This window comes from Tinamus guttatus, unplaced genomic scaffold (assembly GCF_059628265.1).
Source record: "Tinamus guttatus ecotype Peru unplaced genomic scaffold, ASM5962826v1 Tinamus_guttatus_pri_ptg000434l, whole genome shotgun sequence".
Taxonomy (NCBI): Eukaryota; Metazoa; Chordata; class Aves; order Tinamiformes; family Tinamidae; genus Tinamus; species Tinamus guttatus.
Window position 1 is genome coordinate 2573606 of NW_028288968.1, and position 27066 is coordinate 2600671.

The 27066-nt window shown below is 52.3% G+C and overlaps 1 protein-coding gene across 3 annotated transcripts in view; it reads right to left on the bottom strand.

Annotated features, from left to right (window-relative positions):
- The window catches only part of AHCYL2 (adenosylhomocysteinase like 2), a 61959-nt gene that overhangs the window by 2099 nt on the left and 32794 nt on the right, over positions 1 to 27066 (bottom strand). For 2 of the 3 annotated variants that reach the window (XM_088531825.1, XM_088531824.1), the window contains exons 2-12: positions 20752 to 20860; positions 13451 to 13594; positions 11687 to 11787; positions 10860 to 10962; positions 9422 to 9516; positions 5878 to 5984; positions 4362 to 4478; positions 2234 to 2297; positions 1488 to 1576; positions 557 to 627; positions 297 to 391 (exon numbers count right to left, since the gene is read on the bottom strand). In XM_088531825.1, coding sequence (XP_088387951.1) covers positions 297 to 391; positions 557 to 627; positions 1488 to 1576; positions 2234 to 2297; positions 4362 to 4478; positions 5878 to 5984; positions 9422 to 9516; positions 10860 to 10962; positions 11687 to 11787; positions 13451 to 13594; positions 20752 to 20860 — 1095 coding nt within the window. Of the gene's footprint in view, positions 1 to 296; positions 392 to 556; positions 628 to 1487; positions 1577 to 2233; positions 2298 to 4361; positions 4479 to 5877; positions 5985 to 9421; positions 9517 to 10859; positions 10963 to 11686; positions 11788 to 13450; positions 13595 to 20751; positions 20861 to 22192; positions 22270 to 27066 lie in introns of those variants that run through there. The other variant, XM_088531826.1, reaches the window with a different exon arrangement.

A 27066-nucleotide genomic window follows, 5' to 3' on the forward strand; every position in this document is an offset into this window, starting at 1 on the left:
TTGGACGCAGTCCTGTGCCACGTGCTCTAGGTGACCCTGCGTGTGCAGGGGGTTGGACTGGATGATCCCTAGAGCTCCCTTCCAACCTTCACCATTCTGGGATTCTATGAAACGGGAGCTACAGGAGAGCGGGAGCAGTGCGGGCCCTCGCTGACACTGCTCCGGGCTTAGAGCTTCCTTCGGACCTGGTCACCATCCCCGACCAAGGAAGCCTCTATGAGTTGCACCCTCAGAACTACTTTTATGGTTGCAGGGTCCTCCGCTCTGAGCGGGTGTCACCGTGGCGCGGCGCTCACCACGTCGATCTCGGTGTTGGAATGTCCCATGTTGCACACGATGCAGCTGTTCTTCATGCGGTCCAGGTGCTCCCTGGTCACCACGTTCTTGTTGCCTGCAACACGGCGCTCGCCTTGGCCCGGGGGTCCCCGCGGGCGCCCGCCGCGCTCTCCCCTTGGCACCCCTGGGCCCCCCGCACCCCGAGCGCCGGGACAAGCAGCTTGAGGCTCCCCAGGCTCCGTCCCCTCGGCAGGGGACAGACCCGAGCGCAGCCGCCTACCCGTGCAGGTGATGACAACGTCCACTTGTCTGATGACTTCGTTGAGCTTCACGAGCCGGAACCCGTCCATGCTAAGAGGGAAAAACACACAGCGCAGCTTGAGAAGCTGTAAAAACACAGAAACCAACCCAGAAAAGAGCTCGTCTGCCTCTCGGAGACCTCCAGAGCCGAAGCTGGACAGGGCAGCAGGAAAGGGACGGGCGTCCCCGGCCACCGGGAGCTCCCCAGGAGCCGTCAGCTCCCGGGACTTGGGCCTCTTGTGGGAAAAGTGGCACCGGAAAGGTGACTTGGGGGGGATTTCACTTCTTCTTCCAGGCCTCTGGATCAAAGTGCCTCAGTTTCCAACCAGGAAAGCGCTTTAAAGCACCTCCTCTTCCAGAGCACGTCCAGACGGCGCAGACGCCCTCCCGCTGCAGGATCCTTCCTGATAGGGATTCAAACCATCCCCAAAGAAACCCCAAACCCCAGAGCCACCACGAGCTTCGCAGACCCGTTCTGAGGCCCCTACACCGCCCTGGGAGGCGTCGAGCACCCAGCAAGTCCTCCCCGACTTGGGTGGGAAAGGCGAGCGCAGCACAGGTGACAACAAGGCTGCGATTTTGGGGCTTCGCTGACATCCTCCTGGGACCTTCAGGCCGTGAAATTACAGTTACTATAAAAAAAAAGGATTTTTTTCCTGCTGCATTTCTCAGCATGTCCCATTTAGGACCCGTCTCAGTGTGAGCTCGTTTGAAAGGGGCTGCAGGAGCAGAAGATGAAACCAGCAGGTTTAATTCCGCTGCCGGATGGAGCAGGGCACCTGGTGCTGCTGGGCTCCTGCGGGATCATCCTGCGGGATCATCCTGTGGGATCCTGATGGCGGCAATGCACAGGGCCCATCCCGGTCGCTAATTAAGCCGTGCTCGTTAGCGGCTCCGGCTCCTCCTCTTACCAGGCCTGCAGGGCGCAGATGGGGTCGATCTCGGTCACGTACACGATGGAGCCCATGGCCTTGAGCGCGGCGCAGCAGCCCTTCCCGACCTGCACGAGAGCAGCGCCGAGAGGTGAGAGCCGGCGGCTCCCTTCGGAAGGAGGCTGCGTCCGCTCCCTTCGCATCCTAAGGCAGCTCCGTCCTGCTCCGTCACGGACACGGCCACCTGAGGCTGAAAGGGGCTTTCAGCTTGAGGGGCTGCTTTTGAGCCATGCGAGGGAAGGACCCACGGCCCCTGCACGCTCATTCGCAGGATCCTCCCAACGCTGCTGCCAACACAGACTGCCCCGTGGCTTGGAAACACCATTCAGGGTAACCCGGGAGCGGAGCTAGGACCCAAACACATCCCCGAGCCGTTCCCAGGGAGCTGCTTTCCCTCCGGCCGCTGGAATCCCGGTGGCCGCGAGCGATTCCGTTCAGCGCGGAGAAAGCCAAAGGGCCGCTTACGGCCTCGGCTCCGCTTGGGAAGCTGAACTCTAATCCCCCGGGATAGCCAGCATCATGCACGTGGTTAAATGTACTCCCTGTTCAATGCCTGGGAGCAACGCTGGAAAGTCGAGCAGGAAAATCCTCCCTTTCGCCAGGTACGGAGGTGGCTGCAGAGACGGGACACGGGGACAGAGGGGCGCCGGGGGGGACGCCAGGCACCGCTTTTCCATGCAGGGAGGTGGGAAGGGCTTTCCACGGGATGGAAAGCGGGCCCTTACCTCCCCGTAGCCACAAACCACGACTTGCTTTCCTCCAAACATCATGTCTGTCGTCCTCTTAAGGCTACGGGAGAAACAAAAACACATAATTGGGGCGGTGGATCCCAGCCAACCACAGCAGCAGCAATATCTGTGACAGAGAGGACTTGGGTGACATAAAATGAGGGTTTCTGCGAGGCCAGTGTTGCTGTGAAGGTCCCCCCATCCCGGTGCCTCACCTCACCCCTTTCCAGCACCGTCCCACGTCCCGTTGATCCACAGCAGCACTCAGGAAATCTCTAAAACCCCTTCAAAAATCCTCTTAAAATCAATATTACCCCTTTAAACTCCAAAAGCTCCACAGAATTAACCACAGCAGGAGCAGGCCGGTGGTAGCCCATCCCCAGCATCCCGACGCTTGCTGCAAACGCTCCCCCTTCCACTCCGTTTGCTCCCGGTTTCTCCGTGAGGCTGCCCTACATTGCAGGCTATTTTTAGCAGGGCAGTAAATAGGTTAGCAGTGCAGGGAAGGTGAAATTCCCTTCCGCAGGAGCCCCTGCGGATTCGCTTGCACTTTTGCTCAGGTTTCCTTTGGCCCAGCTGGGACTGACTCAAACCCACCACAACTGACGACAACACAGTAGGAAAACTGCACCCGCAGTGCCCGTATCCCTGCAGACTGCACGTTTTGGAGCCAGACCAGGATTTTGCATGGATTTTTTCTGGTTTGGATGGGCAGGAAGGACAGGGGACAGAGGTGTATTCTGATTTCAGCAACAAAACACCCCATGGACTTGACAAGGAGCCCAAAATTCAGTGTTTTAGGACAACACGCAACCGAAATGCGGAAGAGAAACTGCTTGGGGTGGATCAGCAGGGGGATGTGTATTGGGTGGCTCATTAACCTGCTTGATGCTTGGACACATTTTCCACATCATCACCTTGTCCCTGCGCTGGCACAGGCAGCTACTACGAATGGGAGCTTATCCACCTCTCCTGGGCAAGGTGACCACTGCAGCAAGGCCCTTTTGGAGCCAAGATGGTGAATGAGAATGATATTTTTCACTCTGAAAAGTATCCCACCGAGATCTGGTAAAATACGCAGGAGCAGCCTTTGGAGTCCGCAGGGAAGCGCGTTTGGGTCTCCAAGAACCCTGGTGCTATCGGGGGAAGCAGGTTGAAGCCCAGCGGGACACCGGGAACGCTGCCACATGGATTCGGATTGGGTAAGAGGAGACTCCACGTTTGTGCTCCCACAAGGAACCAAGAACCGCAGGTCACAAGGCTTGTTCAGACACGAAACCACACGAAGTTACCCCAAAACCCGCTCCCCTGGGGCTGGCAGCTCTCTCCAGGGCTGGTCGGTCTCCTCCTTGGGCCATGGATTCCCTGGACGCCGTGAGCAGCCCGAGCGCTGCTCATCTGCACCCAGGATGTAGCCACATCCCGAAAACCTCTATCCCGGATTTTGGGATTGTCTGCTGGGAGCAGCTGCCGAACGGGACGTGTGATGATCCATAAGGCCCGTCCTCATCCCGTGTGGCTTTGCAGGGCTTGAAGCCAGGCTGGCCGAGAGGAGATCCCGCACGCAAGCGCCCTAGAGACACCCCACGTTGCTCTTAAAAGCTAAAAACACCCGGTAAGCTGGCGCTGAGAGCACTGAAAGCCTTTGCAAAACGCCTTAGAGCGCTGCAGCTAATGAAATACTCCAGGTTGTGTCTTCCAGAGACTCCATCTGCTTCTGCAAGAGGAGGAAGAGGGCCAAAACTCGATGCCCCCTTCGCCCATGGAGCCTCATGTGCTCCTGGCGACTGCAGGTCACCCGAACTGCAGAGCTTGAGGCTGCCAGCACGGAAAGGGCGTCTGTCCTCCTCCTCCTCCTCCTCTTCCTCCTCCTCCAACAGCAGCAGGAAAGGGAGTTTCAAGGAAGACCCCTTGGAGGCCGAACACCTTAGCAGGATCATAATGACTCTGGAGGCAACGAGGAGCCCTTGACTCCCTCTAAAACACGAACCCTGCAGCAACGAGTGATCTAAAGCGCAGGTTGGACGGAGCAGCGTGTCCAGCTCCGCGAAGAGGCCCCCAGGGTTCGTCATTCCCGGACCCCGATCCCGGGGACCGGCCCAGCTCCCGGGCAGCGGCTACGCACCCGTCCAGGATGGATTCTCGGCAGCAGTAGAGGTTGTCAAACTTCTGCTTTGTGACCGAGTCGTTGACATTCATGGCTGGGACGCAGAGCTTCCCGGCCTTGGACAGCTGGTACAGCCTATTACGATAAAGGGGAGAAACAGATAAAGAATCGATGAAAAAAAAACCATTTTCGTCTGCTCTGCTGACACACGATCTAAAGGTTTTTGTTTGGCTGGAACATGCGGTACGGATCTCGAGGGCCAAAGATAACAACCTAATAAGGAACTGCGCAATGTCCTCGTTTCAGAAGGAGAAACAGCATCTTCCCCAGATATTTTTATCTGTTTCCCTCCCCTCCTGAAGGAATTGTGTCACTACCAGGTTGGCACGAGGCGCTGCACAGAACAGCAGGGACCAGGACGTGCTCTGGACTCCGTGTGCTGCACAACAGTCCTATTTTGACTCCCCTCCAATGTCCCCCGCAAGGCAACGGCCCCGCCAGAGCATCAGATAACGTAAGAGCTCCTGGAATTCCTCAAGTTCTCATCCCTTAGGAGGGGAACAGAAACGGCCACGGGAGCGGGACGGCATTGGCAGCAAGGCACCAACGGGGGTGACAGCGGTGGCACCGTCACGGAGACGTTACGGAGCGGCCAGGATGGAGGACGCGCATCCCGACGCATCCATCTCCAAGCAGACCAGGCTCCCCCGGCTCCGGGAGCAGCCCAAACCCGCAGAGCGGATCTAATCTAGGGAACAGGGAAGTCACAACAAGCTCTCCTGTTATTCCTGCCCATCCCGAGCTCCCCACGTCTCATGGCACTGCGGATAAAGGCTGCTTTGCCTCTGCTGTTTTAAGTTACTGCTTTGCTAAACCTGTTCATCTCGCTCATATTCTGCTCTGTGCTGCGCCTCGAGCTGAGGGGAGGCTGCTCTGGGTGTCCCTGGGGACAAGCTTTGCCACAGGAGCCTTGTTCTGGTTTCCTCCTACCTCTTTTTCTGCTCTTGGGCACCATAACTCTGTGTTTGCAGGTGACCCGTGGTTGTCCACGGCTCCCCCTTCCCAGATTCCCCTGACAAGGGAGTCATTTCCTCCTCCAAATTTCACTTCCTCATGTATCATTATTTCAGGACTAGGTTTTCACCTTCTCCAAAGCCTGGACCTTCCTCTGTCACACGCTCAGCCCTTCTTTTTCTTTCTTTACCCCTAAAATGACGTAACTACTGGCCCCAATTCATCAATGGGAAAACAAGGCATCATGCACTGTCTCCAGCCACACAGGGATCAGTAGCCAAGTGGGGATTAAGAATTATGGTTTCTCTCTCAAATTCAGAGCACTAGATCCAAATCTACTGCTTTCACTGCACGAGAAATGTAAAATAAAACACGATTTAAAGATAATATTGAAAAGACAAGCCCCTGCTGAAGGGAAACTGCGGATCAGACACCAGGAGGTGCAATATTCCACTGTTTTATAGCTGTTCTGGATGTTTTATAGCTGCGTGGATGCAGCCTGCGCCGCTGGCCCCGTTACCTGTGGACACCAGTCACGCTCTCCTCTACTATCCCCTTGATCTTCTTAAACATGTTGGGGTATTTCTTGTAGATCCAGTGGGTGAGATCTCCTCCGTCATCCAAGATCTGCAAGAAGAAGAACCAGAGAGTCACTGCCTGGAGGAGCAGGGGGATAAATCACTCGGAATGAAGCCCATGTTTTGGTGGTGCCACCACGTCCTGGGTCCATGCAGCATACGCAGGGCTGGAGGGACAGCAGGGACAGAAGTTCCTGATGGAAGGAGACCAGAGGCAACACAGAAAACCGCTTTGAACTGTATCCGACCATCAACATTTTTAATAAGTTTCTAATGGAGGAAGATGGGGGCAGGGGAAGGAGGGTGAAGAGACACTAAGGTCAATTATAATGTAACTGCGCGCCAAAAAAGCTGCGTATTAGAAAGGCCGGCCCTCTTTCAGAGCCTGGCTTTGGGTCACAGCCCGTTTAATCCCACTTTGAAGCGCAAACCCAGACGTGCAGGCTCCTTTGCAGCAGGTCGGGAGTCCCCTGTGCCACCCACCTCCTCCTAAGGACGCGTTGGAGGCGGTGGAGAGACCCGGACACTCGCTGCTTTAACGGGACATTAAGGATGAGTGAGTTCCTGCCCCACAGGGACATTTATCTGGCCCAGACAGGCCTGTTCTGACCCAAACACCAGCAGATACCCAGGTGGCAGCAAAACTCTCCCTGAATGCACTGCCAGCAGTGCAAGGGCTGACGAGGGGTACAAAAAGACCTATTTTTTTTTCTCTCTAGGAAACAATTCCAATTTGGGACGTTCTTTTCCGCGGCATCACGGTTTCCTCTTCTTTGGCTGCAGAAGGGCTCCCGTTGGCTCACTGCGCGCTGCCACCTCGTGTCCCCTTCTGCAGAGCATCCTCGGCCCCACCAGGAAAGAAGCTGGTGGCCCCAGGCACCGTTTTCCAACCTCCTCGGGCCGTCCTAAGCCCCCGCTTATCCATGTGGTGGATACTCTACGGCTGATCCCATAAACTGCTTACGAGGAGCTGGGATCAGCCCAGCGCGCGCTTGCAAACTCACTACGTGCCCCTAAGGAACGCAGGCCCAGAGGCAGGGGACCAAGGCAACAAGTCCCCGGTGGCCTAAGCCTGGTCTTGGATGGGTTCTTGCTGCTTAGGAAACACCCTCGGCTCTGCAGACCGGGCTGCTTTTTGGAAGGGACCTCTCAGTTGTGTCCGTGCTCCTCCAAAGGTCCGTATCCTCCTCGGAAACCCAGGGGTGTGTTCTGGGGGGAGACTTGCCGGAATTGGTGCTTGGCTCTTCCCAGGATTGGCTCCACAGGCTGGACACCAGGGTTTTCCAGGTGGCCCGCAGGCTCGGCCGCATTGAGTGCCCAGGAGGGGAAGAACAACCTCGTTGACGCGTAATCGGGAAGGGAAAGTCCTCCGGCTGCTGGTATAACCTCTGGAAACCTCTCCCATCACCCCCATGATCATTATTCCATAGGAAACCCTCTCGGAAGCTGCCACCCTGGAAGCCGTCACCACGGAGGCACAAGGAGCTCAAGGAAAGGGGCCACAACCGGAATCCTTGGCCAACATCCCATCCCGAGGCTCTTCTGCACTTCCCGATACTGTTGAGCTGAATTGCAGTTCTCCACGTTGGAAGAAATTCTCCTTCCTGTGAGGACATGGGAGGATCATGAGACATCCCCGCGTGTCCCCTCTGGTGGGTGACAAAGCCAGGAGCCCCTGCAGTGCCTGCCAGGACACGGAGTGCTGGCCGCAGTGAAGTGACAGTGAACAGGACGCTTGGGTTCATTCCAAAGCCGGATACTAAACCAGTGTCCTTGGCCTCTGCAGCGTCCACTCTCTTCACTTTTGTCCCTAAAATGCAGACTTTCAAAATCAGGACGTAACTTTGAGACGTGCTGGATCAAGCCCATTTGGAGGTCCTCAAGAAACGCTCAGAAACAAGCCTGAAAATACCCTGATTGCTCCAGCCACATCCCAGGACGCAGACAGCCCCGAGGAAAACAAATGTGTCATATGCACAGGGATGCTGATAGCTGAGAAACTGATTTCTTCAATTCCTGACACCTTTCATAAGAAATGATTTCTAAAAAAAGAAAAGAAAAAAAAAATGCTATCTTGTCCAGATCCAGATTTGTAGGGTGGGGGTGGATTTTCTGACATTCACAACTCTTTTTAGAGGTGACAGGTAAGAAGTGAACGGGGGTAGATAGGAAGGGACAAAAAAATCCAGTCCAAATGAGTCAACGCTAGCAAACGATGCACTTACACGCCCATCATCCATGTTTAATTCCTTTTTGTCTAATTTAGATCACAAGCTTTCCAGGCTCGGAGCCTGTCGGGAAGCAGGATGCAGACAGCACATTTGACAGCTGCAGATTATTCCGCTCGCCTCCTTGGAGGTTCTCTGCTTTCCCTAGAAATGAGGGCAGAATAAGGCAGGGAAGCCAAGAGCTGCCCTGTGGTCAGGGAAAAGAAGAGACTCCAGGGCAGGAATCACCCTGGATCCCATTCTGCCTCCGAAGGGGACACCTGGCCTGGGCAGGACCTGACCAAAGCTGTGAATTTATGCTGATTTGGGGTAAAACCGATGCAAGCTCTTTTTAGAATGTGCTCACTTTGGGTGGTTGCTTTTAGCTGTTAGATTGAGCGGATAAGAGGCTCTGCTCAGCCCTGGTGAGGCCACATCTGCAGTATTGTGTCCAGTTCTGGGCTCCACAGGACAAGAGGGATGTGGAGCTGCTGGAGAGAGGCCAGCGCAGGGCTACGAGGATGATCAGGAGCCTGGAACATCTGCCCTATGAGGAGAGGCTGAGGGAGCTGGGCCTGTTCAGCTGGAGAAGAGAAGGCTGAGAGGGACCTGAGCAGTGTCTAGAAGTACCTCAAGGGAGGGAGTGAGGAGGATGGGGCGGCCTCTTTGCACTGGTGGCCACCAACAGAACTAGAGGAAACGGCCACAAACTGAAACACCAAAAGTTCCATGGGAACTTAAGGAAAAATTCCTTCCCAGTGAGGGTGCCAGAGCACTGGAACAGGCTGCCCAGAGAGGTTGTGGAGTCTCCTTCTCTGGAGATCTTCAAACCCGCTTGGACGCAGTCCTGTGCCACGTGCTCTAGGTGACCCTGCGTGTGCAGGGGTTGGACTGGGTGATCCCTAGAGGTCCCTTCCAACCTTCACCATTCTGCGATTCTGTGATGATTCTCTGTTTCTATGAATTTAAACAGAAGCAAGCAGCTCCAAAAGCAACCTAACTGCTCTCCATACTTTGCACTTGTCTAGAAAATACTGAAAAGAAAGTTACTGAGGAGGCCAGAACCATCTGAGCATTGCACAAGGGCCGAGCTAAGGTAACCTCCACACTGAGCAGCTCACGAAGCACCTCCAAGCACCACACCAGGCATCCAGCATTGGGGAGCTAGTCCCAAATTCCAGCAGCAAACGCTGGGATTTGGAAGACGAGCACCAAAGCCTCCTGCGGATCCCTCCTGGGCTCTCCCGAGCGGAACCGGCCCGACCCGAGCGCCTCTCACCATGTTGGGCTGCCAGCCCTCGACGTTGACGCAGCGGTCGATGCACCACCAGAAATCGTCCTCGGATTCTCCCTTCCACGCAAACACCGGGAACCCTGGGAACAGCGAGAGGGATGAGCGCAGCGGACACAGCGTCGGGAGCAACACCCGGAGCAGGCGGGAAAGCAGGAAAAATCTCCCATTATCAGTAACTGCCCAAGCAGCAGCCTTTGCTCTTTCACCAAGACAGCAACTTTCCTACTTTTTTTTTATTTCTTCCTCTCTCCCAAGAAAATGCTCTAATTGCCAGGCAAGAGGTCACTGAGGATAACAGTCTCGACGTGTGTTGGTAACGTTTAGTTAATAAAGTAATTGTAAAATTGTACTTTTATAAATAAAAATAGTATTTTTATAAATAAATAGTAGTTATAAATAAATAGTTATAGATAAATGGTTATAAATAAATGGTTATAAATAAATGGTTATAAATAAATAGTTATAAATAAAGTTATAAATAATTATAAATAGATAGTATATATAAAATAGTATTGTTATAAATAAAGTATAAAATAGTATAGTAAAACATAAAACATACTCTAATAAAGCATTTGCTGCAAGTTAGATTACCTCCCTGTGAAACACATAAGCATAAATGTACTGCAGCATGTTCTGGTTCCTGAGCAGTTATTACTCAGGCATATTCCAGAAAGCAGGAGAGGTTCAGAGAGCAGGAGGGGGGAACTAGGTAATGGACAAGGGGGTGACTTCAGCTTCCTTTGGGTTCAGAGTAAAATCCCAGGTTTCAGAGTAAAATCCTTGGCCTTCACCAGATGAAGGAGGATTTGAATTAAGGCAGCCGGTCTCCCAGGGGAGCAGCAACATCAACATCTTTCCTACTGCGTCCAGAAAAAGTTATCTCCCTCATCCTCTTTAGCCAATAATAGGATTCAAATTTAAGAATTCATTATCTTCTTAGAAATAAAAGCAAATTTTACCTTATTTGCTCTTAGAAAAATATTTTATGTTCACGTAGCTCTAACGGCTAACAATGCACATCACCATCGTCTGTGTTATGTATATTTATACTCCAGAGAAAAACTATTTTGGCCAATATTTTAAAATCATTGGGAGACATTGATCTTGTGTTGTTCAGGGCTTTTTGCTGCTTTGAAAGTAAAACAAGAGAAAGCTAATCAGTACCTATAGATTGAGCTCGTTAAGATGGTTTTGGTCCAAAGTTTGATATATCCTTTCCTTCCCCGGACCTACAATATTCCAATCCCTCAAATAGTTCAAGAACTATTTCTGTAACTGAATGCATTTCAGACTCCTACACGCTATAGCAAAAGAGAAAACAATTTATAGGAGGAAAATATGATCGGAGAGTATAAATGTGCTAAATGTGCCAGGCCAGGAAGAAATCTTTTCCAAAGTAGGAGGAATAAAGGGAGATTCCTACCGCTCTCCGCCAGCGCCGCGGCCACTTCGTTAAGGGTAGAGTAGATGTTGCAGGCAGCCCATCGGCACTGGGCGCCCAGCGCACCCAGAGTCTCCACGAGCACCTGGAAAAAGCAGAAAGGAAAACAATTCCATATGGATCATGCCCAAGGCAGCTCACTGCTGTGCAAAGTCAAAATATCAACTTCTTTTCAGTAAAGCAGAGTACAAAACTGTGATTTGGTGACGATGCTGCACCATGGCTCAAAGTAACGCCTTAGGCACACGCACCTTTAAGCACAGGCTCTGCATATCAAGAAACATGCACAAAATTGTTCTTTTTTTACCAGGTATACTTGGTGTAAGGTGCAGGACTCCTGAGGCTGACAGCACGGATCTATACCATCCTTTCAACCTACACTTTAGATGATAAACAGTGAAAGTTCCTGCCCATTAAGCCGCTAACATGGAATATTCCTGGCCTATAACAAAGCAGAGTGCGGAGCAGTCCCCGGGGAGGAGCATTTAGCCTCTCTGCTGTAACCGTCACCAAGCTGTGCCAACGCTTCGCCGCATTATTAAGCAGCTTTACCCAAGAACACACTTTGTCCCTGCCAACGTGCCTCACGCTGGCAACTGAGCAACATTATTGACGCAAGCAGCATGGACGAGATGCAAGTGTCGGGCTGCAAAACCTCCCGGATCCCTTGGAACAACCCACACTCGGAGTGAATCCATCTTGCTTTGAGCAGGAGCATGCACAAAGCAAGCAGACACCCCGGCGAGGTGTTGCTCCACGGGACAGTCGGCCGCGGCACAGGCGGACGGCGGCTGTCGTGGGGCTCTTACCGCGGTCTGCGCCGTGATGTGCGTGCAGCCCACGATCTTGGCCCCGGCCAGGGGCTTCTCTCCCTGAGCTCTCTTCCTCAAAGCCATGAGCGCCGGCATTTCTGCAGGGACAAAGGAAAAGCAAGGGATGAAGGAAAAGCAAGGGATGAAGGAAAAGCAAGGGACGAAGGAAAAGCAAGGGACGAAGGAAAAGCAGGGATGAAGGAAAAGCAAGGGATGAAGGAAAAACAAGGGATGAAGGAAAAGCAAGGGACGAAGGAAAAGCAAGGGACGAAGGAAAAACAAGGGATGAAGGAAAAACAAGGGATGAAGGAAAAACAAGGGATGAAGGAAAAGCAAGGGACGAAGGAAAAGCAAGGGACGAAGGAAAAGCAAGGGATGAAGGAAAAACAAGGGATGAAGGAAAAGCAAGGGATGAAGGAAAAACAGGGGATGAAGGAAAAACAGGGGATGAAGGAAAAGCAAGTCCATCAATGCATTAAAAAGGGGCAAGAGACACAGCTGGCCAGTGCCCCTTCCCGCTCTGCTCCCTGGCACTGCCCTTGAGTTTGTGCAGTTGTGGCAGCTTGGAAAGCAAAGCCTTGGGAGCAGCCACCAAACAACAAGTCATCACGGCGGCTGAAAAGAATCCAGCGATTCTGTTTATTCCCCTGCTATTTAGGATGCAGAATAATCACATTTTCACACTTGCAGCTGTGCTGCAGCAGGAGGGAGGCTGGGGGGACAGCTGCTGCAGCCGAGACCTTGGGCTCGCAGTCGTGGTCAGCCTCTCCAACACCCCCTGGGCGCCTCGTGGCTGCGTCGCCTCTCTTTGCAGTTTGGGGAGATCATCGGGCTACAGCAAAGCTGCCAATGGTCGCATTGCCACGGGATCCCGCTGGAGTTTTCCTTTTCAAACAGGAATGGTGTCGAGAAATAACCCAGACACGGGACGTCACAAGAAGAGGAGATGGTTTGGGGGAAGTAAGAATCATAAAATCATAGAATCATAGAATGGTGAAGGTTGGAAGGGACCTCTAGGGATCACCCAGTCCAACCCCTGCACACGCAGGGTCACCTAGAGCACGTGGCACAGGACTGCGTCCAAGCGGGGTTGAAGATCTCCAGAGAAGGAGACTCTACAACCTCTCTGGGCAGCCTGTTCCAGTGCTCTGGCACCCTCACTGGGAAGGAACTTTTCCTTAAGTTCCTGGGGAACTTTTGGTGCTTCAGTTTGTGGCCGTTTCCTCTAGTTCTGTCGGTGGCCACCAGTGAAAAGAGGCCGCCCCATCCTCCTCACTGCCTCCCTTGAGGTACTTCTAGACACTGCTCAGGTCCCCTCTCGGCCTTCTCTTCTCCAGCTGAACAGGCCCAGCTCCCTCAGCCTCTCCTCATAGGGCAGATGTTCCAGGCCCCTGATCATCCTCGTAGCCCTGCGCTGGACTCTCTCCAGCAGCTCCACATCCCTCTTGTCCTGTGGAGCCCAGAACTGGACACAATACTGCAGATGTGGCCTCGCCAGGGCTGAGTAGAGGGGCAGGATCCCCTCCCTCACCTGCTGGAGATGCTCTTCTTAATGCACCCCAGGATTCCATTGGCCTCTTGGCCACAAGGGCAACTGCTGCCTCATGGTCACCTTGTCACCCACCAGGACACCCAGGTCCCTCTCTGCAGAGCTGCTCTCCACAAGGTCGGTCCCCAGCCTGTCCTGGTGTCTGGGGTTATTCCTCCCCAAAGAAGCCCAGCCTAAAGCAACATGGAACTTAAGGAACTGGTCTCGCTTACCTTGCTCGGCAATTTCGATCTCCCGACGCCCAAATTCTGCCTGCTTTATGTTTTTCACACAGAAATCACTGCTGCCTTTGGAGTTCTTCTGCTGCTTGTCTCGGGGGGAGGTCTCATCATCAGAGCTGTCAGTGTAGGAGGCAGCTGGAGGAAGAAAAGGAGGTCAGAGCCAGGACACAATATTGCCTAAAACCAAATCATGTGCAACGGAGGGCAGGGAGGAGGAGGTGTTCCTGGTACAGAGCAACAATCTCCCACTTCAAGCTCTGAGGTTGGGTTGCTCATCAGCAGCATGGCCATGGGGCTGAACGGACGTGTGCAGCTGAGCAGCCCATGGATGAGCATCGGTGCATGCGCAGGTGCCGAGTTGTCTCTCTGCATCCTCCGTTGGGCCCTTCCTTCTGCTTACAAGGGCCACGTCCTCATGGTCAGCTTCTCCTGACTCCCTTAGCTCCCACCTGTCTCCATTTCAACAACCTACCTCAAGCCCTGCAGGGTCTTCACTGTGTTGTCATCTCCTCAGTCCCTATTTAGCACATGTAAGACTGAAGAAGTGGTCACACATACAAGGGGAACCCACATGTTCTCTGCACTGTTGGTCAAGACAGCAAACACCCAAAACTCGTATTGAGTGTCATGTGCCGGCTCATGACACTGGTTTAACCTCCTCTACCTCTCTACAGTCCACTTTGTGCGAAGTGGAGATTTTCTCAACGAAACGACAAGTCTCCACAGACTGGGAATGGGGGCAAACAGCAGCCCTGCTGACAAGACCTGGTTGTCAGCGTGGCTGAGTATGAAGCTCTCATCACCAGGTATTAGGAGAAGCTTCTTCATTAGGAGGGTAGGGCAACACTGGAACGGGGTGCCCAGAAGATCTCCATCCTTGGAGGACTTCAAAAATCGACTAGACAGAACCTTGATTTGGTTTTGGATTTTTCTCTTCTACCACAAGTAACAAATACACTTCATCTTTTGCCTTTCTGGATCTCCTTTAAGCTCTTCCTCCTGTTGCTCTTTTGGTTAAGAGAAAAGGGAAGGAGAAAGACAGCACCACTTATTTTAGTAGTAAGGAGCCTAAGAGGTCTCACAGAATCCAGCTGCTTCTTGTTAAAATGACATATGGGCAGTGGATGTGGGTGTCTATGTGAACACGAGTGAATTACAGCCAGTGATGGTAACTGTCTCCACGTCTTCCCAATGTGTCCTCCGAACTTTTGGCTAGGTGACCTGCATTTTGACTCTAGTTTATGTCACTCACATGGACATCTACCGAAGAGTTTTTCGTTCAGTCGGCGCTTGGAAGAGTGAGAAATCTCCCTTCCTGTTTATTTTGGTTACTGAGATCACAGGTGGATCCAAGCAGTGCTGGAATTAGGCTGCCTTGGAGGACACCTAGAACTTCACGGTTCCTCAAAAGCAAGCGAGGTACCTGTGCAGAGATTTCTCAAGTTCCAAAACCTTACCACAAGGCCTTTTCGCTTCTGTCCTCAGTGAATTAGTCACTAGCGATGCCTCCAGGTCATCATAGTCAGCTGAATGCATTTCGTATGTCATGCTCTTTGGAATTTGCCCCCATATGGGACACCAGACTCTCAAATCTTCCGGGTCTGGGATCAGCAGTGAGTGGAGCATGTAGAGACTGGAGATACGCAGAAACCATCACTCCTCTTCCCATTCCAGAGACAAAGCACCTGGAACCTGGAACCCTGCGACCTCCCTGCACCCAGCTGCACTCACCACCAGCACCTTTCCTCTGGCAGGAGCTGCATCCTGGAACCTCAAGAGCTCCGTCCACATGTTCATCTCCTATTTTCGATCAAATTTCCCTGAAGCTTTATTCCAAAACTTGAGCTACTTTCAAGATCATGTGGCATTTATAAAACGAACGTGGGACTTGGCACTCTCTGCCATACCAATTATTTGATATATGAGAAGATGATCACCTTTGCACGGCATTTCTGCCGGGAACAGCCTCAGGTGAGCTGGCCATAACCCGCAGAGATGCTCAGATGAGCAGATCCATCAGGATACCTCCAAGCAGTTTTGTTTCAGCTACATTTTGTTTAGCAACTTCTGCCCGATCAACCTGCTCCCACGGAAAACCCATTTTCTGTCCATTTGAGACAAGAGCACCACAAATTATTATGCACTGCTAGCAAATGATTTTGTAGGGAAGAGGCACCACGTCCTTGTTGTCTTCAATTCTATAAGAACAGAGGAGATCACTTCTTGCAGGAAGCACCATCACTCCTACGCCTTTTAGGACATTCTGCGCAATTGAGATTGGAGATTCTCCTGCTCTCTGGGTTCCTGCTCTGCTGTTTGAGCACCCTCAGGTGAGAAGAACATCCCCGTTGTCACCGTTTCCCCTGTTCCAACTTGTGTCTGACGTTGTGCAGTCCTGGGAAGAGTCTCTGTCTTCTCTACATCCCCATCGACCCCAGACAGCACCTGGATGCCCTCTCCATATTCTCCTCTCCAGAGGCGAACAAGCCCAGCTCGTCCACGCGTCCTGTGCTCCAGGTCTTGGTGGCCTTCACTAGCTCACTCCGGTACGTTCATTCCTATCTTTGGTAGCCCTAAACTCAACCCAGAACCTAGATGGGGTCTCAAAAGGGCCAAACAAGAGTGATACTTAACTCCTTCCTCAACCTGCTGCCTACACTCTCATCAGCTCGAGGCTCCCAGATCCTCGGCTCCTTCCTTGCAAAGCTGCTTCCTGCAGTCAACAAAGGTAAATTTAAGGTAAATTTACAAAGGTAAATTTAAAGTCTTGCATGCGCCTCTTGCCAAGCCATTGGGATCCCTCTGGATGGTGGATCCTCCGTACGGTGGTTCCCCACATTTGGTGTCATCCACACATGTTGGAAGGGGCAGTTTTGATGAGCGTCGTCAGTTGAAGACCTTTCTCCTAAGAGAGCAGGGAAGAATTACTGAAGAAAACTCCTTAACGAGGAAATGCTGCGCAGTCAAACGGAGCAGTGACTCCTTCGGAGGGCTCTGTCTTGCCCTACGTGAGCCGGGATCCCACCCAGGCACCTTGCAGAGAAGCAACGATCTGCACCAAAGACGTTGTCCTCCTGAAGCTGAATTCCCCACCTTCCCATCCCAGCTCCGTGCTTGAGTTGTGCCAAAGGATCTAAGGGGGCTCAGAGGTAAATTGCTCCCTGTGTAACTTCATGGAGGGAATTTCGTGGTGGAAACCATGGTGTCATCCCCGGGGATCCCAGATAAAGCTTTCCAGAAGCAGCCCCATCTCTGCTATATGACAAGACTTACACCAACAAGGGGACCGATGTACAGACAACAAACCTCCTAGCCAGCATTTCAGTGCCTTCGTCAGCATTTTCATGCCAGAAAACCCACACCAGGGAATTAAACGCGTCCCTCCAGCATGGCCACTGGTTTGTCCTTCATGCAGTACCCAGCAAGCTGATTAGTTTCTCTTCTGGCCTGCACGAAGTGCTTGAAAACTCCGAAGGGAGAAGCTCAGCGCCGCTGCTGTCGGCGTGCCAGGCTCCCCAGGAGCCGTTTGGGTCCGTAATCCGCTTATTTGGAATTCTGCATTGCTGAAATTCCCTGCAAACAGCCTCTCCTCTGCAGGGTGCGAGGGGCAAGTGTGACCCTGCAACCAGGGCGCTGATGGCAACGTGTTTCTAGGAGCTCTGGAGAGGCTGGACGCTTGTCTTAATAAAGAGCACGTTGTGTAATGGCTAATACTGGTATCAAGGACACCAGGATTAATTAGGAAAAGCAGAATCACTTCCTTGAAGACAGGTAATCTGGGCAGAGGTTTCTTTAAAACCCCAGATCTCAGTTCTGGGGCTGAACACAGGTTTTGCAGCTGAGGCTAAATAAACCTAGCTGGTAGCCAGGCTCTCCCATGCGGATGCTCTGCTGATCCTTGGGATTAGGATTCCCTCCCCTCCGCCGGACTGCCATGAGTAAGAGCAGGAGAGAAGGGAATCCTGCCCTTCCGATTCGCGCTTCTGCTCCAGGATACACAGACAAACCCTGTTTCTTGTCTATATAGCTGCTGCGAAGTTAGGAAAGAGCCTAAGGATGAAGCCAATCGCCTTTATTAAGGATTTATTGCCCTAATCTGTTCCTAGCAGCCCCTTCCCGCGCACGCTGCGCACAATGCACAATGCTGGGAATTTTCATGTCCCGAGTGCCACCCTGATGCTAACTAATCCCCAAAATCTTTCTTAGGGGCAGATAAGGACTATGTGGGGGGAAAAAAACAGCTACAGAAATGGAAGCGATTTGCCCACGTCAGGGCCAAGCAGCTCACGGCAGAGGAAGAAAATAAATCCCATCAGTATCTCTCGTCTTGGATATTTTGTCATTCTATTTCTATCCGTACTGCAACTGTCCTGGGAGCAGAAGCCTTCCATCCTGCCTATCAACCTCGCGCCTTTCATTAGAGTGAAAATCCCTTCGGAAACTAATTAATTCCAATTGCTGATGCTTTAGCAGGAGACGCTGAGTGCGAGAGGCAGGGGAGAATTCCCCCAAGTTACTCCAGGTTCTTCCAGCTGGGAATCGGGAGCAAACACAGAAACATTAGCCAGGACAATTACCCTATTAGTCTTTAAAGATAACAGGTATCTAAAACATACCCTGCTATTAGATACCAGATGGAGCTGTAAAAACTGTACGAATGTTACATGAATCACGGACCTGGATTAGGGGAGTCTAATCATTAATGCTGTTATCCAAGTTGATAATGTTAGAAACATGATCCAAGTGGTTTAGGAAGCAGGAAGGGAGCCTGGACATCAGCCCTGTGCAGTGGACATGGCGTGCAGTGATCCTCTCCTGCAAACCCCTTGGGTGCAACCACAGCCATGGGGTGAGACGGAAAATATTCCTTTAATACCACGAGCTAACACAGTGGGATCTTGTCCCGCTTCATCCCGATATCCTGAGAATCCGCAGAAACGAGTGGAGAAGCACATGGGAATCAGGAATATCAGGTCGGCACATGGATTGTGGCCCCAGCCGCGGTTCAGGTGCAGGTTTGTGCATCTGGCACCGCTCTCCCGGGCACAAGGTCCATTTCCAGCAGGTGATGGGAGAGCTGAGGAAAACGTCGCTGCGGAGACCTGCCGTGTCGCTCCTGGCCCTCAATCCTGCCCGAGGAGCGTGCTCCCCCTTTAGAGGGAATATCCCCCCCTTTAGAGGGGATATCCCACCCGGAATGTGCTGCTCGCCGGCCCAGAGGGCAGCTCCGTGTTCCCGCATCCTCACGCGCTGCTCCGCACGTGTTCTCCGGACGCTGCCGAGGCCCCAGGAACGGCAGGAAAGGGTTTGTACAAACCCAAGCTCCATCTCAGGAATTGCCCCGGGAATTCCCGGGAGCACGTGTCGTCTTCCGGCTGTTTGCTCCCCAAAGCTGCCCTCATTGGAAGGCCACAGAAATAAGGAGGAAGACTTCAAACGAGCATCAGCTTCAGCTGCACCCACACAGGTCATATCGTGATATAAGAGGGCAGGGACCACTCCGTGACGTAGCGCAGTCCAGCTCGCACCCAAACCCCTTCGCCTCTGTGCCAAGGTGGCCACAACCCGTGGTCCCTCTCTTGGGCTAACCCAAAGCCACGGCTGGGCACTGCAGGGCCCATGGAAGCAGCTTAGAAACACGTACAGCCCCGTGCAAACACTCAGGTCCTGCCCCGCTCCGTTCAGCAACGAGGTGGAGTCGAAAGCTGCAAGGGTGGCAAAAAAGAAAACACCTCCTGCAGCTGCAGGTGTGGGAAGGCTTCGTTCTGCTGCCACTTGTGCTGCATCTTCTCGGTATGGGCAAGGTTCTGGGGCCAGGAGAGGAACAGACACATTCTGTTTCCTTGAGGGACCAGCAACCGGATCCGAATTCCCTTCTGGAACAGCAGCTGTTAGGACTGAAAAGCCTGCAGTTCTCATAACTACTTCCAGTGTGACCTAAGTTCTCCAAAAACAGTCACAGCACTTGGTGACATACTCGGTGACAAGCACTAGAAGCCCCGAGGGGTGACACTGCTCTGGTGCCCAGCCTGGCGCTCCTTGGTGTCACTTGTCTGGTAGGGTGGATTGAGCAGGAGATGCCACTGGAGGGCATCGTGTGTTACAGAATGAGCCGGTGACACCGCTAAGGCCTGGGAAATGCAGTGACACCGAATTCCCTCCGAGGCCGTGACTCATCTGCGGAAGACACGGGTGCTAGGGAGCATTTCCAGGGTGCAGGGAGCCCTTCTGCACTCACCCTCGAAGCCAAGGCAGGGCTCAGCAGCCTCCTCCGCGCTCCATCCATGAGGAACCAACACCAATTCCCACCTGGAATTGTGTTATCAGTGCAACCTTTTCTTCTTTGTTGGCATCATCTTTAAACCACAAACGTTTGAAGAATGGGACCCTGAATAAAACTGAGGTTTTCCAGGTGAGCCTAAGTCTTGCTTGGGGTTTTAAGGAATGTTCATGGACTGTGCCACAAATGGAGCTGCAGTTGGATGATCGGGAACTGGCACGTGCTCAAAGACAGCAAAGGAGAACCCGAGCTCACCGTAAAACCTCAGTGCACCTTGTGGGACTGCAGGGGAGAGCAAGGCTGGAACTTTGCTGCACAACCACCACACTTTAGTGTGGGCAAACCAAGTGTCTCCAGAGCCAATCTTCATAAAAAAATTTCAAAAATTCTAGTTATTCATAAATAAGCCCCAAAATATCCTTGAAATTAAAAGCAAAACAAAACAGTAAATAAACCTTCCAAGCTCTCCAGAAATTGCTGTACGTACAGGTAAGAGCAGCAAAGTCTGACATTCCCTAGGAGTCCCATTGCAGACACCAGCAAGACCCACGTGTGTGGCCTTCACGTGTGGCCTCCCAGAGACTGTGATTTCCCAAGGAGTGGGAACCCAGGGCGGATTCCACACTGATTTAGCCAAAAGCAGGGAAACCCGAAGGAAAAGTGAGTCGCAAGCACGGATGCGACTGAGACAACCCTTTGCTGGGCCTGCAAGAGAAGGAAAGCAGAGGGGAGGAGGAAGCCCAGCAGAAACTGTGGTTACAGTTTAGAGATTTTAAAAAAAACAGAGAAACTTAAACCTTGGCTTAAACCTAGATCGTGCTTAAGAAATCCTTTTAATCTTCCATCCGACTACAGATGAGAAAAAAGCAACAAGCCTCTTCCCATGTCTTCCCTCCAACAGCACTCACTGAGAAGGGGAATGGGGAGGTCTCGGAGCTGCTCCGGAGCGAAATGTATGGCAAAAACCTGGCAGTTTGGGAAGGAGAGCGGAGGAGGATGCGAGGGCACCAACCTGAGCTGTAGCTGTCTGTGGACGACTGCGAGATGGAACGGGACAGCGAGCGGCGACCGATCTTCGTGGGGCGCTTGTTGAACTCCTGCTTTTGGTCGGCAAACTGGATCTGTGGAGAGACATTTCTGATTAAACGGGATGCAAAGGAAAAACCAAACCCAATAATCTGACATAGAAGATGAATTCTGAGAATGCAAAGGAAAACTTGAGTGTGCAAAGATCTGCTCCAAAGTGTGCAGAGGACGAAGGGACAAGTGAGGAGGTGACGCTTTTATCTTGACGCCTTTAAGGGTAAAGTTATAGGAGTTTTGCAGTAGAAACATCCCCAACAACACCCTGTTCTCAGGCCATCCACAAGAGAAAGCTCCAAGTTGTCTCATTCCCCTCGTTGCTTCAATAACAACCTCCCGCCCGGCACTGCAGAGAACCCTCACGAGTTGTGACACGTGTCACAGCCCCTGCTTGTCCCGTCCCTGGTGACACAGCACACAGGCCGACGCTTTTATTAAGCATTTTAACTTCTCGCCCTTGTGCTGCACCTCCGTGGAACCTAGAAACCTAACTCCCACCTGCAGAATTCCTTGGATTTTGCTGTGGGCACAAAGCGACTCCGTCTGGCGCGACGGGATTAAATATTTACATCTCCACCCTACTGAAAATTGAGTCTATTACCCAAGGCTGGAGGGGTTGCGGAGAAGTCAGCGCGGGTTAAAGAAGTCTCCTAGCCCTGCGGAATTGCAGCTCTTTCCTGGGAACTCCAATGTGAGCCCGGAGGTTTCCGCAGCGTCACGGAGCCCGGAGAAGACGCCAGGGAAAAGGGGAAAGGTGCTGGGAAAGGTGCTGGGAAAGGTGCTGGGAAAAGTGTCTCCGGTGGCTGCTGCAGACAGGCTGGATCATGAGGAAGAGGGAAAAGGAGGCAGGAAACCCTCCGTGGCACCCACGGAAAACTGCCGATCCTCTGTCCTGCGCCTCCTGCTTAAGGAGTAATAAATACATATATACGAGGATAAATACGTAGGGGTATTTATCCAGCGGCGCTTCCCGAGGGATATCTGTGCATGAGAGGGGATGTCGGAGCCTGGACAGCTCAGGAATCCGGTGCAATGGGCAGCCCGGGCTCCAGAACGTCCCACACGGTCCCTGCTCCAGCAGGACGCCCCTGCATGAATTCCTGCTCAAATGATAGAGCGGGAAGCGTTCGGGAACTTGGATTACTCGGATTTGGGAAGCCAGCCTGCTCCACGGATGTTGCCTTTAACAGCCACGTCCCTCCAGCAGGAAGAACGATCCAAGCTGGAAAAGCAGAGGGAACCCAGGGCACGGGGAAGGCAGGAGCCGACCCACACGGGAGCGATCCGGGGGGAAGAGCACGGGAAGAAAGCGGAAAACCGGGCGGGAAGGCACGGAGAGGGACGCGAAGGAGCCTGCGGGCGGCCCTCACCTGGCCTCTGATCCCCGGATCCCCGTTCACATTGTACTTCTTCTTGCTCAGCATGGCGCTCTTACCTAGGGCCGGCCCGCCGGCTGCCGCGGCCCATTCCTTTATATTCCCGGCCGGCCGCGATCCCGGCCGCTCCGGTTTCAGCTCCGGGGTGGAGGAGAGGGCGGAGGAAGAAGGAAGGTGAGGGGAAGGCCCCGGATTCGCAGGCTCCCTCTCCAGGGCCCTTCTTGGCAGGCCAGGACCCCGGGATTTAATGAGGCGTCCCGGGAAGCACGGCCGGCTCCGGCCGCTCCGACCTCGGAGCGGTCTTTGGGAAGGGCCCGGCTTGTGCGTGCATAACAAAAGCTTATTTATGTAACCAGCACATTTCCTTGCTCCCTATAATTAACTTGCTAATTAGGTTCTTTTTCACTCGGGTCCCCCCCCCCCACCTCCCTTCTCCCCAGTCGCTCGCAGAGCCTCATTAGGACAAAATTAACTAATGAGCGAGCGGAGCGCGGGGGGCATTTGGCCCACGGCAAAGCGGTTTTTAATGGTGCCAGCTGCCCCCTGCCCCGCTGGTGGCACCACGTGTGTCCTTGGAAGGGTCAGGCCTTGGCTCCTCGCTCCGCTCCGTGCATCCGGCTGCTGCTCCGCTGCGGCGCTGGATTGCTCCAACGGGAGAGGTCGAATCCTGCTGCGTTTTGTCCCTATATCCAGGGTCGTTTCCGTGCAGAACGTCCCGAAATGAGGGGTGGCGATGCTGGAGCCAGGTGCTGGCGCGGAGGGTGCTTGGGAATTCGATGGGATGCAACGTGGGAAATGCAACACGCTGCTCAAGGCCACGAGGGAATTCTGCATTTCCACCTTCCCTAAAGCGCGAGTTATTGAAGTTATCACGAAAGGAGCCCAAAAGGAGGAGGAAATGACCGGAATCTCAGCACCAAGGCGGGGGCTACTCTTTCCATGAGGATCTCACATGGGATGGCCCATTCAAGTAGCTCTCCATGAAAAAGGGAGGTTTTTTTGTGGCAAAGACGAAGCCGGAGCCATTGGAATTAAAGGCCCACGTGAACGTGCTGGCCACGCGGATCCACCTGGAGCGACGGAGCCAGTTTGGAACGCAATTCCAAGCAGCTGCAGGCACGTAAAGCAACACGGCCTATCTGCCATCCCTGCAGCTCTCCGGTCGTTCCCGCAGCGCTTTTTCCAATGGAAAAGCTCCTCACCCGGCTGCTGAGCTCTCCTCGCTCGTCTACCAAGGCAAAAATGAAGGGAACGATTTTGCAAGATGTGACGGACACGACCGCGTGGCCCTTCCTAGGTCCCTCCAAAGGACGTTTCACCGCTATCCCCCATCGTGACACCCTGCGGAAAAGCCCGATCCGCCCACGGGTGGGAATGGGGATGGAGGAGGCCCCGTGGAGACTCAACGGCAGCGTTTCCATCGTGCCGGGCCAGATCTCCGTCTCCTGCCCCATTTTTCCACCTGAAACCGGAGCCTCGGCCGTCCCGTTCCCGGTAGCTCCTATTGTCTCCTTAATCCCCTGCTACACGCTCGGATTTCCAGATCCTATCGTTTCTAGAAAGGGACCGTCCCAACCCGTTTAGTGCCCAGTTTCACATGCCTGAAATTAATGTGTAATCCTGGCAAGGCGGCTCGCTGAGCCAAAACGCCGACTAAAGCCCCAGGTGTTTAAGATTCCGGCTCTGCAGCCAGAAGGTCACAAGGAGGAGAGCTCCCAGCTCCAACGCTTTAACCCTTCGGAGTTTTCCTTTGGAAAGAGCTGGAGATGGGTCTGGCTGAGGCTGTTTGCACCTTCTGTGTCCGAGCTGGTCCAAAGCCGTGTCCAAGCACATGGGAAAATCAAGACCTGGTTCCTGAGCTCCACATGGAGATGTCCTGCAGGCTGCAAACCTGGGTACCTCTGAGGTGCTCTCAGCACCGCACCGAGGTCGGATAGAGCAAAACCACTGGATTCTGCCCTAAAATACTGTAAAATCTCACCTAAAGTGTGCTGCAGGATTGGGGTGACCTCCGTGAGGACCGAATCATGGTGCAGTGCCATCAACCGTTCCTCTTGTTCCCGTGGTTCAACCAGACCAAGTGTCAGCAATCAGGTAATCTGGGAATGTGTCACTCGTCCTGCAGGTGACAGCCACTGCGGGGCGACTGCTTCAAGGAAAACCTGGACCAGCATCACCATCATCCTCCTCCTCCATGACAACGCAGCCACGAGAGGAGAGCGTCTTCCCATTTTGCTTCCAGTTGCTTAGGCAACAAAGGGGCAATTTGTGTTTTACAATGAAAAAATAAATTAAAAAATAAAGGGAAAATAAAGGGGAAAAGCTCGGAGGATCATGGAGGTTGGGATGGAAAACGCCTACGGAGCCATCGCAAGGAAGGAGTGCGTTACCTCCGGCAGCGGGGACATTCCCTATGGATCACGCGGGGCTTCGAGGGCCGCTACGGAGCACGGGTGGGAATGACTTTCCCCTTCGGCAGCAGCTTCTGTTTAGATGAGATGATTCATAAAATAAAACCATTATTTTCTTTCATTTAGAGCCCCGTAGCAGGCTTTCTAAAAAGCACTTCTGGATAATCCCCTGGCAGCTTTGCTACTGAACGAGCTTTCCCCAGAAAACCTGCCTACCACGATGGGGAAAGCCTATCCTGCTAATTATCTAAAGATTATTAAAGATTATGTAATTAGAGACTGTCCAAACTCCTCCCGTTGCACAACATGGAATTACGGAAACCTTCTCCATGCAGGTACCCAGCAGAGCTCCGCGCATCCGCACATTCCAAATTTCCCGATTCAAAAACGCGGAATCTTCCGATTTTCTTCCCATCTGCTTGGGGTAGCTGCACCTGAATGAAGTTCCTTAGGGGCTCCCCCGACCACAGTGAGGGAATATTGCTCAACATCAACAGTAAATCCCATTTATGGACTATATCTGAGCTGTTGGCACTGGATTTTCCAGCTCCGCGGATGGCATCAGGAGGCTCTGTTGCACATTAGCTCCCAGACTCAAGGAGAACTTTTTTTTTTACCCATTTAAGCATTTTAACCAAACCCAGACTTCTGCTGAGCAAGGCAGAAGGGATTACTATCCACTTAACACATTTCTTAATATTATTGCTCTGAAAGCAATGAAATCGGTGCTTGCAGTAAAGGTAGCATCTCGGTCTGGTCACTTAAACCTTCTCAAAGTCCCTGAGTATTAAACCACGAATATAAAAGACTGCTTAAAATAAAGACCTTAACGAAGATGAATTTTACAGCCTTGGCTAATCATTCCCCAAAATGTGCTTGTTCTCCTCCACACCGTCCCGAGAAACCACATAAAATGCAAGTTAGTTAAAACACTGATTAAAAACATTGCTGCGGGACACAACCAGGGGCCCTTGGGAGATGCAGGCGGGTATAAGAGCGGCGTTAAAGCATCTTAAGAAACAAATATCCGCGCTGAAAAAACCCTGCTGGAGCCACAAAACTGTCCTGGGTCCCTGCCACCCCGTCCTGATCCCAGCAGGAAACGACGGAGGTGGCAGAGCAGCAACCAGAGGTTTTGAGTTGCTTTTAAGTGGGGCTCCCTCCTCAACAAGCTGTTTTGGAGCACAAAATACCCCCATTTGAAACAGGGAATTCGGACGTCAGGCAGTTTTAGCACTAACCTTTAAATGCAAAATTCGTTTCCTTTTTTGCTGACATAAATAGGAGGCGATTTGCATCAAAGAATGGAAGAATTCAGGTCTATAAGAACCTACCACGAGGTGCGAGACGCAAAACGATGAAGCGTTAATTTTAAAAAAGGAGTTGGCCAAAATCCGTGAAGTTTAAGAAACCCAGGTGGAAGGTGCCTAGTGCTGGGGGCAATAATGAAGTCCAGATCAAATCGGGATGCGCGCGCTGCATCCACAGACAGCAAAGGCAGCATGCCTGAAATATATATGAAAATCCAAACCTACCACAGCCATCTCAAATATTTTTAGATCTAAATATTTTTAGATGAACTCCCAAGAGCCTTTAGTTTAGAAAGGGATGGAAAACGTGAGCAGAAACCACGGAAGAAGACGCAGCAGATGTCGATAGGGTGTGATTTTCTCACCTGCTTTGGGGATTCTTCCCGTCCGAGAAGCCAAACGGTGCAAAATTCTGTGGTGCAAAATTCAGGTCTGCTAAATGCAGGGAGTTTGGTAACCTGGAAGACAGAACCCTCCCTAAAATCCTCCCTAAAACCCTACCTAAAACCCTAAAAAGCTGTACCTAAAAGGCAGACTTTTGCTTGGCAAGGACAAGCAACCCCTAAAATCAGTCTTGGCAGCACAGAACAGAGTGGTAGGCTGTAAAAATAAACGTTCCCCGGTCTTGGCTTTCCCAGGCCTTAAATAAGAAACGCCGACTGACGACTGACTGATGGGGAAAACACCGATTGCTCCAGGAATCTGGAAGGGATTTCGTATTTGGAAGGTGCTCGTGAGCTGACTGCACAAACGGGCAATTCTTGCATTGATTTTGTGCGGTGCCTTTACTGACAAAAGGCTGCAACAGAGCAAACGCAGCGAGGTGGCATTTTTCCTTGAGAATTCAAGACAAAACCCTCACGTTTTGGGCAAATACGGGTTAGCAGGAAGCTCAGCGATGTTTGTCTGCAAGATATTTGCTCAAAGATATTTGTGTGCTCTGCTCTTGTCATTTCTCCTTATACTACAGGCCACACAATTACATTCTAGTGAGAGAAAGGACACAAAAAGCAACTTACATAGTCTGAGCTATGACTATTTCAGCTCTTTTCACATTTTAGGTGCAAAGACTGGAGAATCGTAGGTCCAAAAGGAATAAAAATGTGTTTTTTTTGCCCGATGCACCATGTTTCTGCTGCCCTTGACC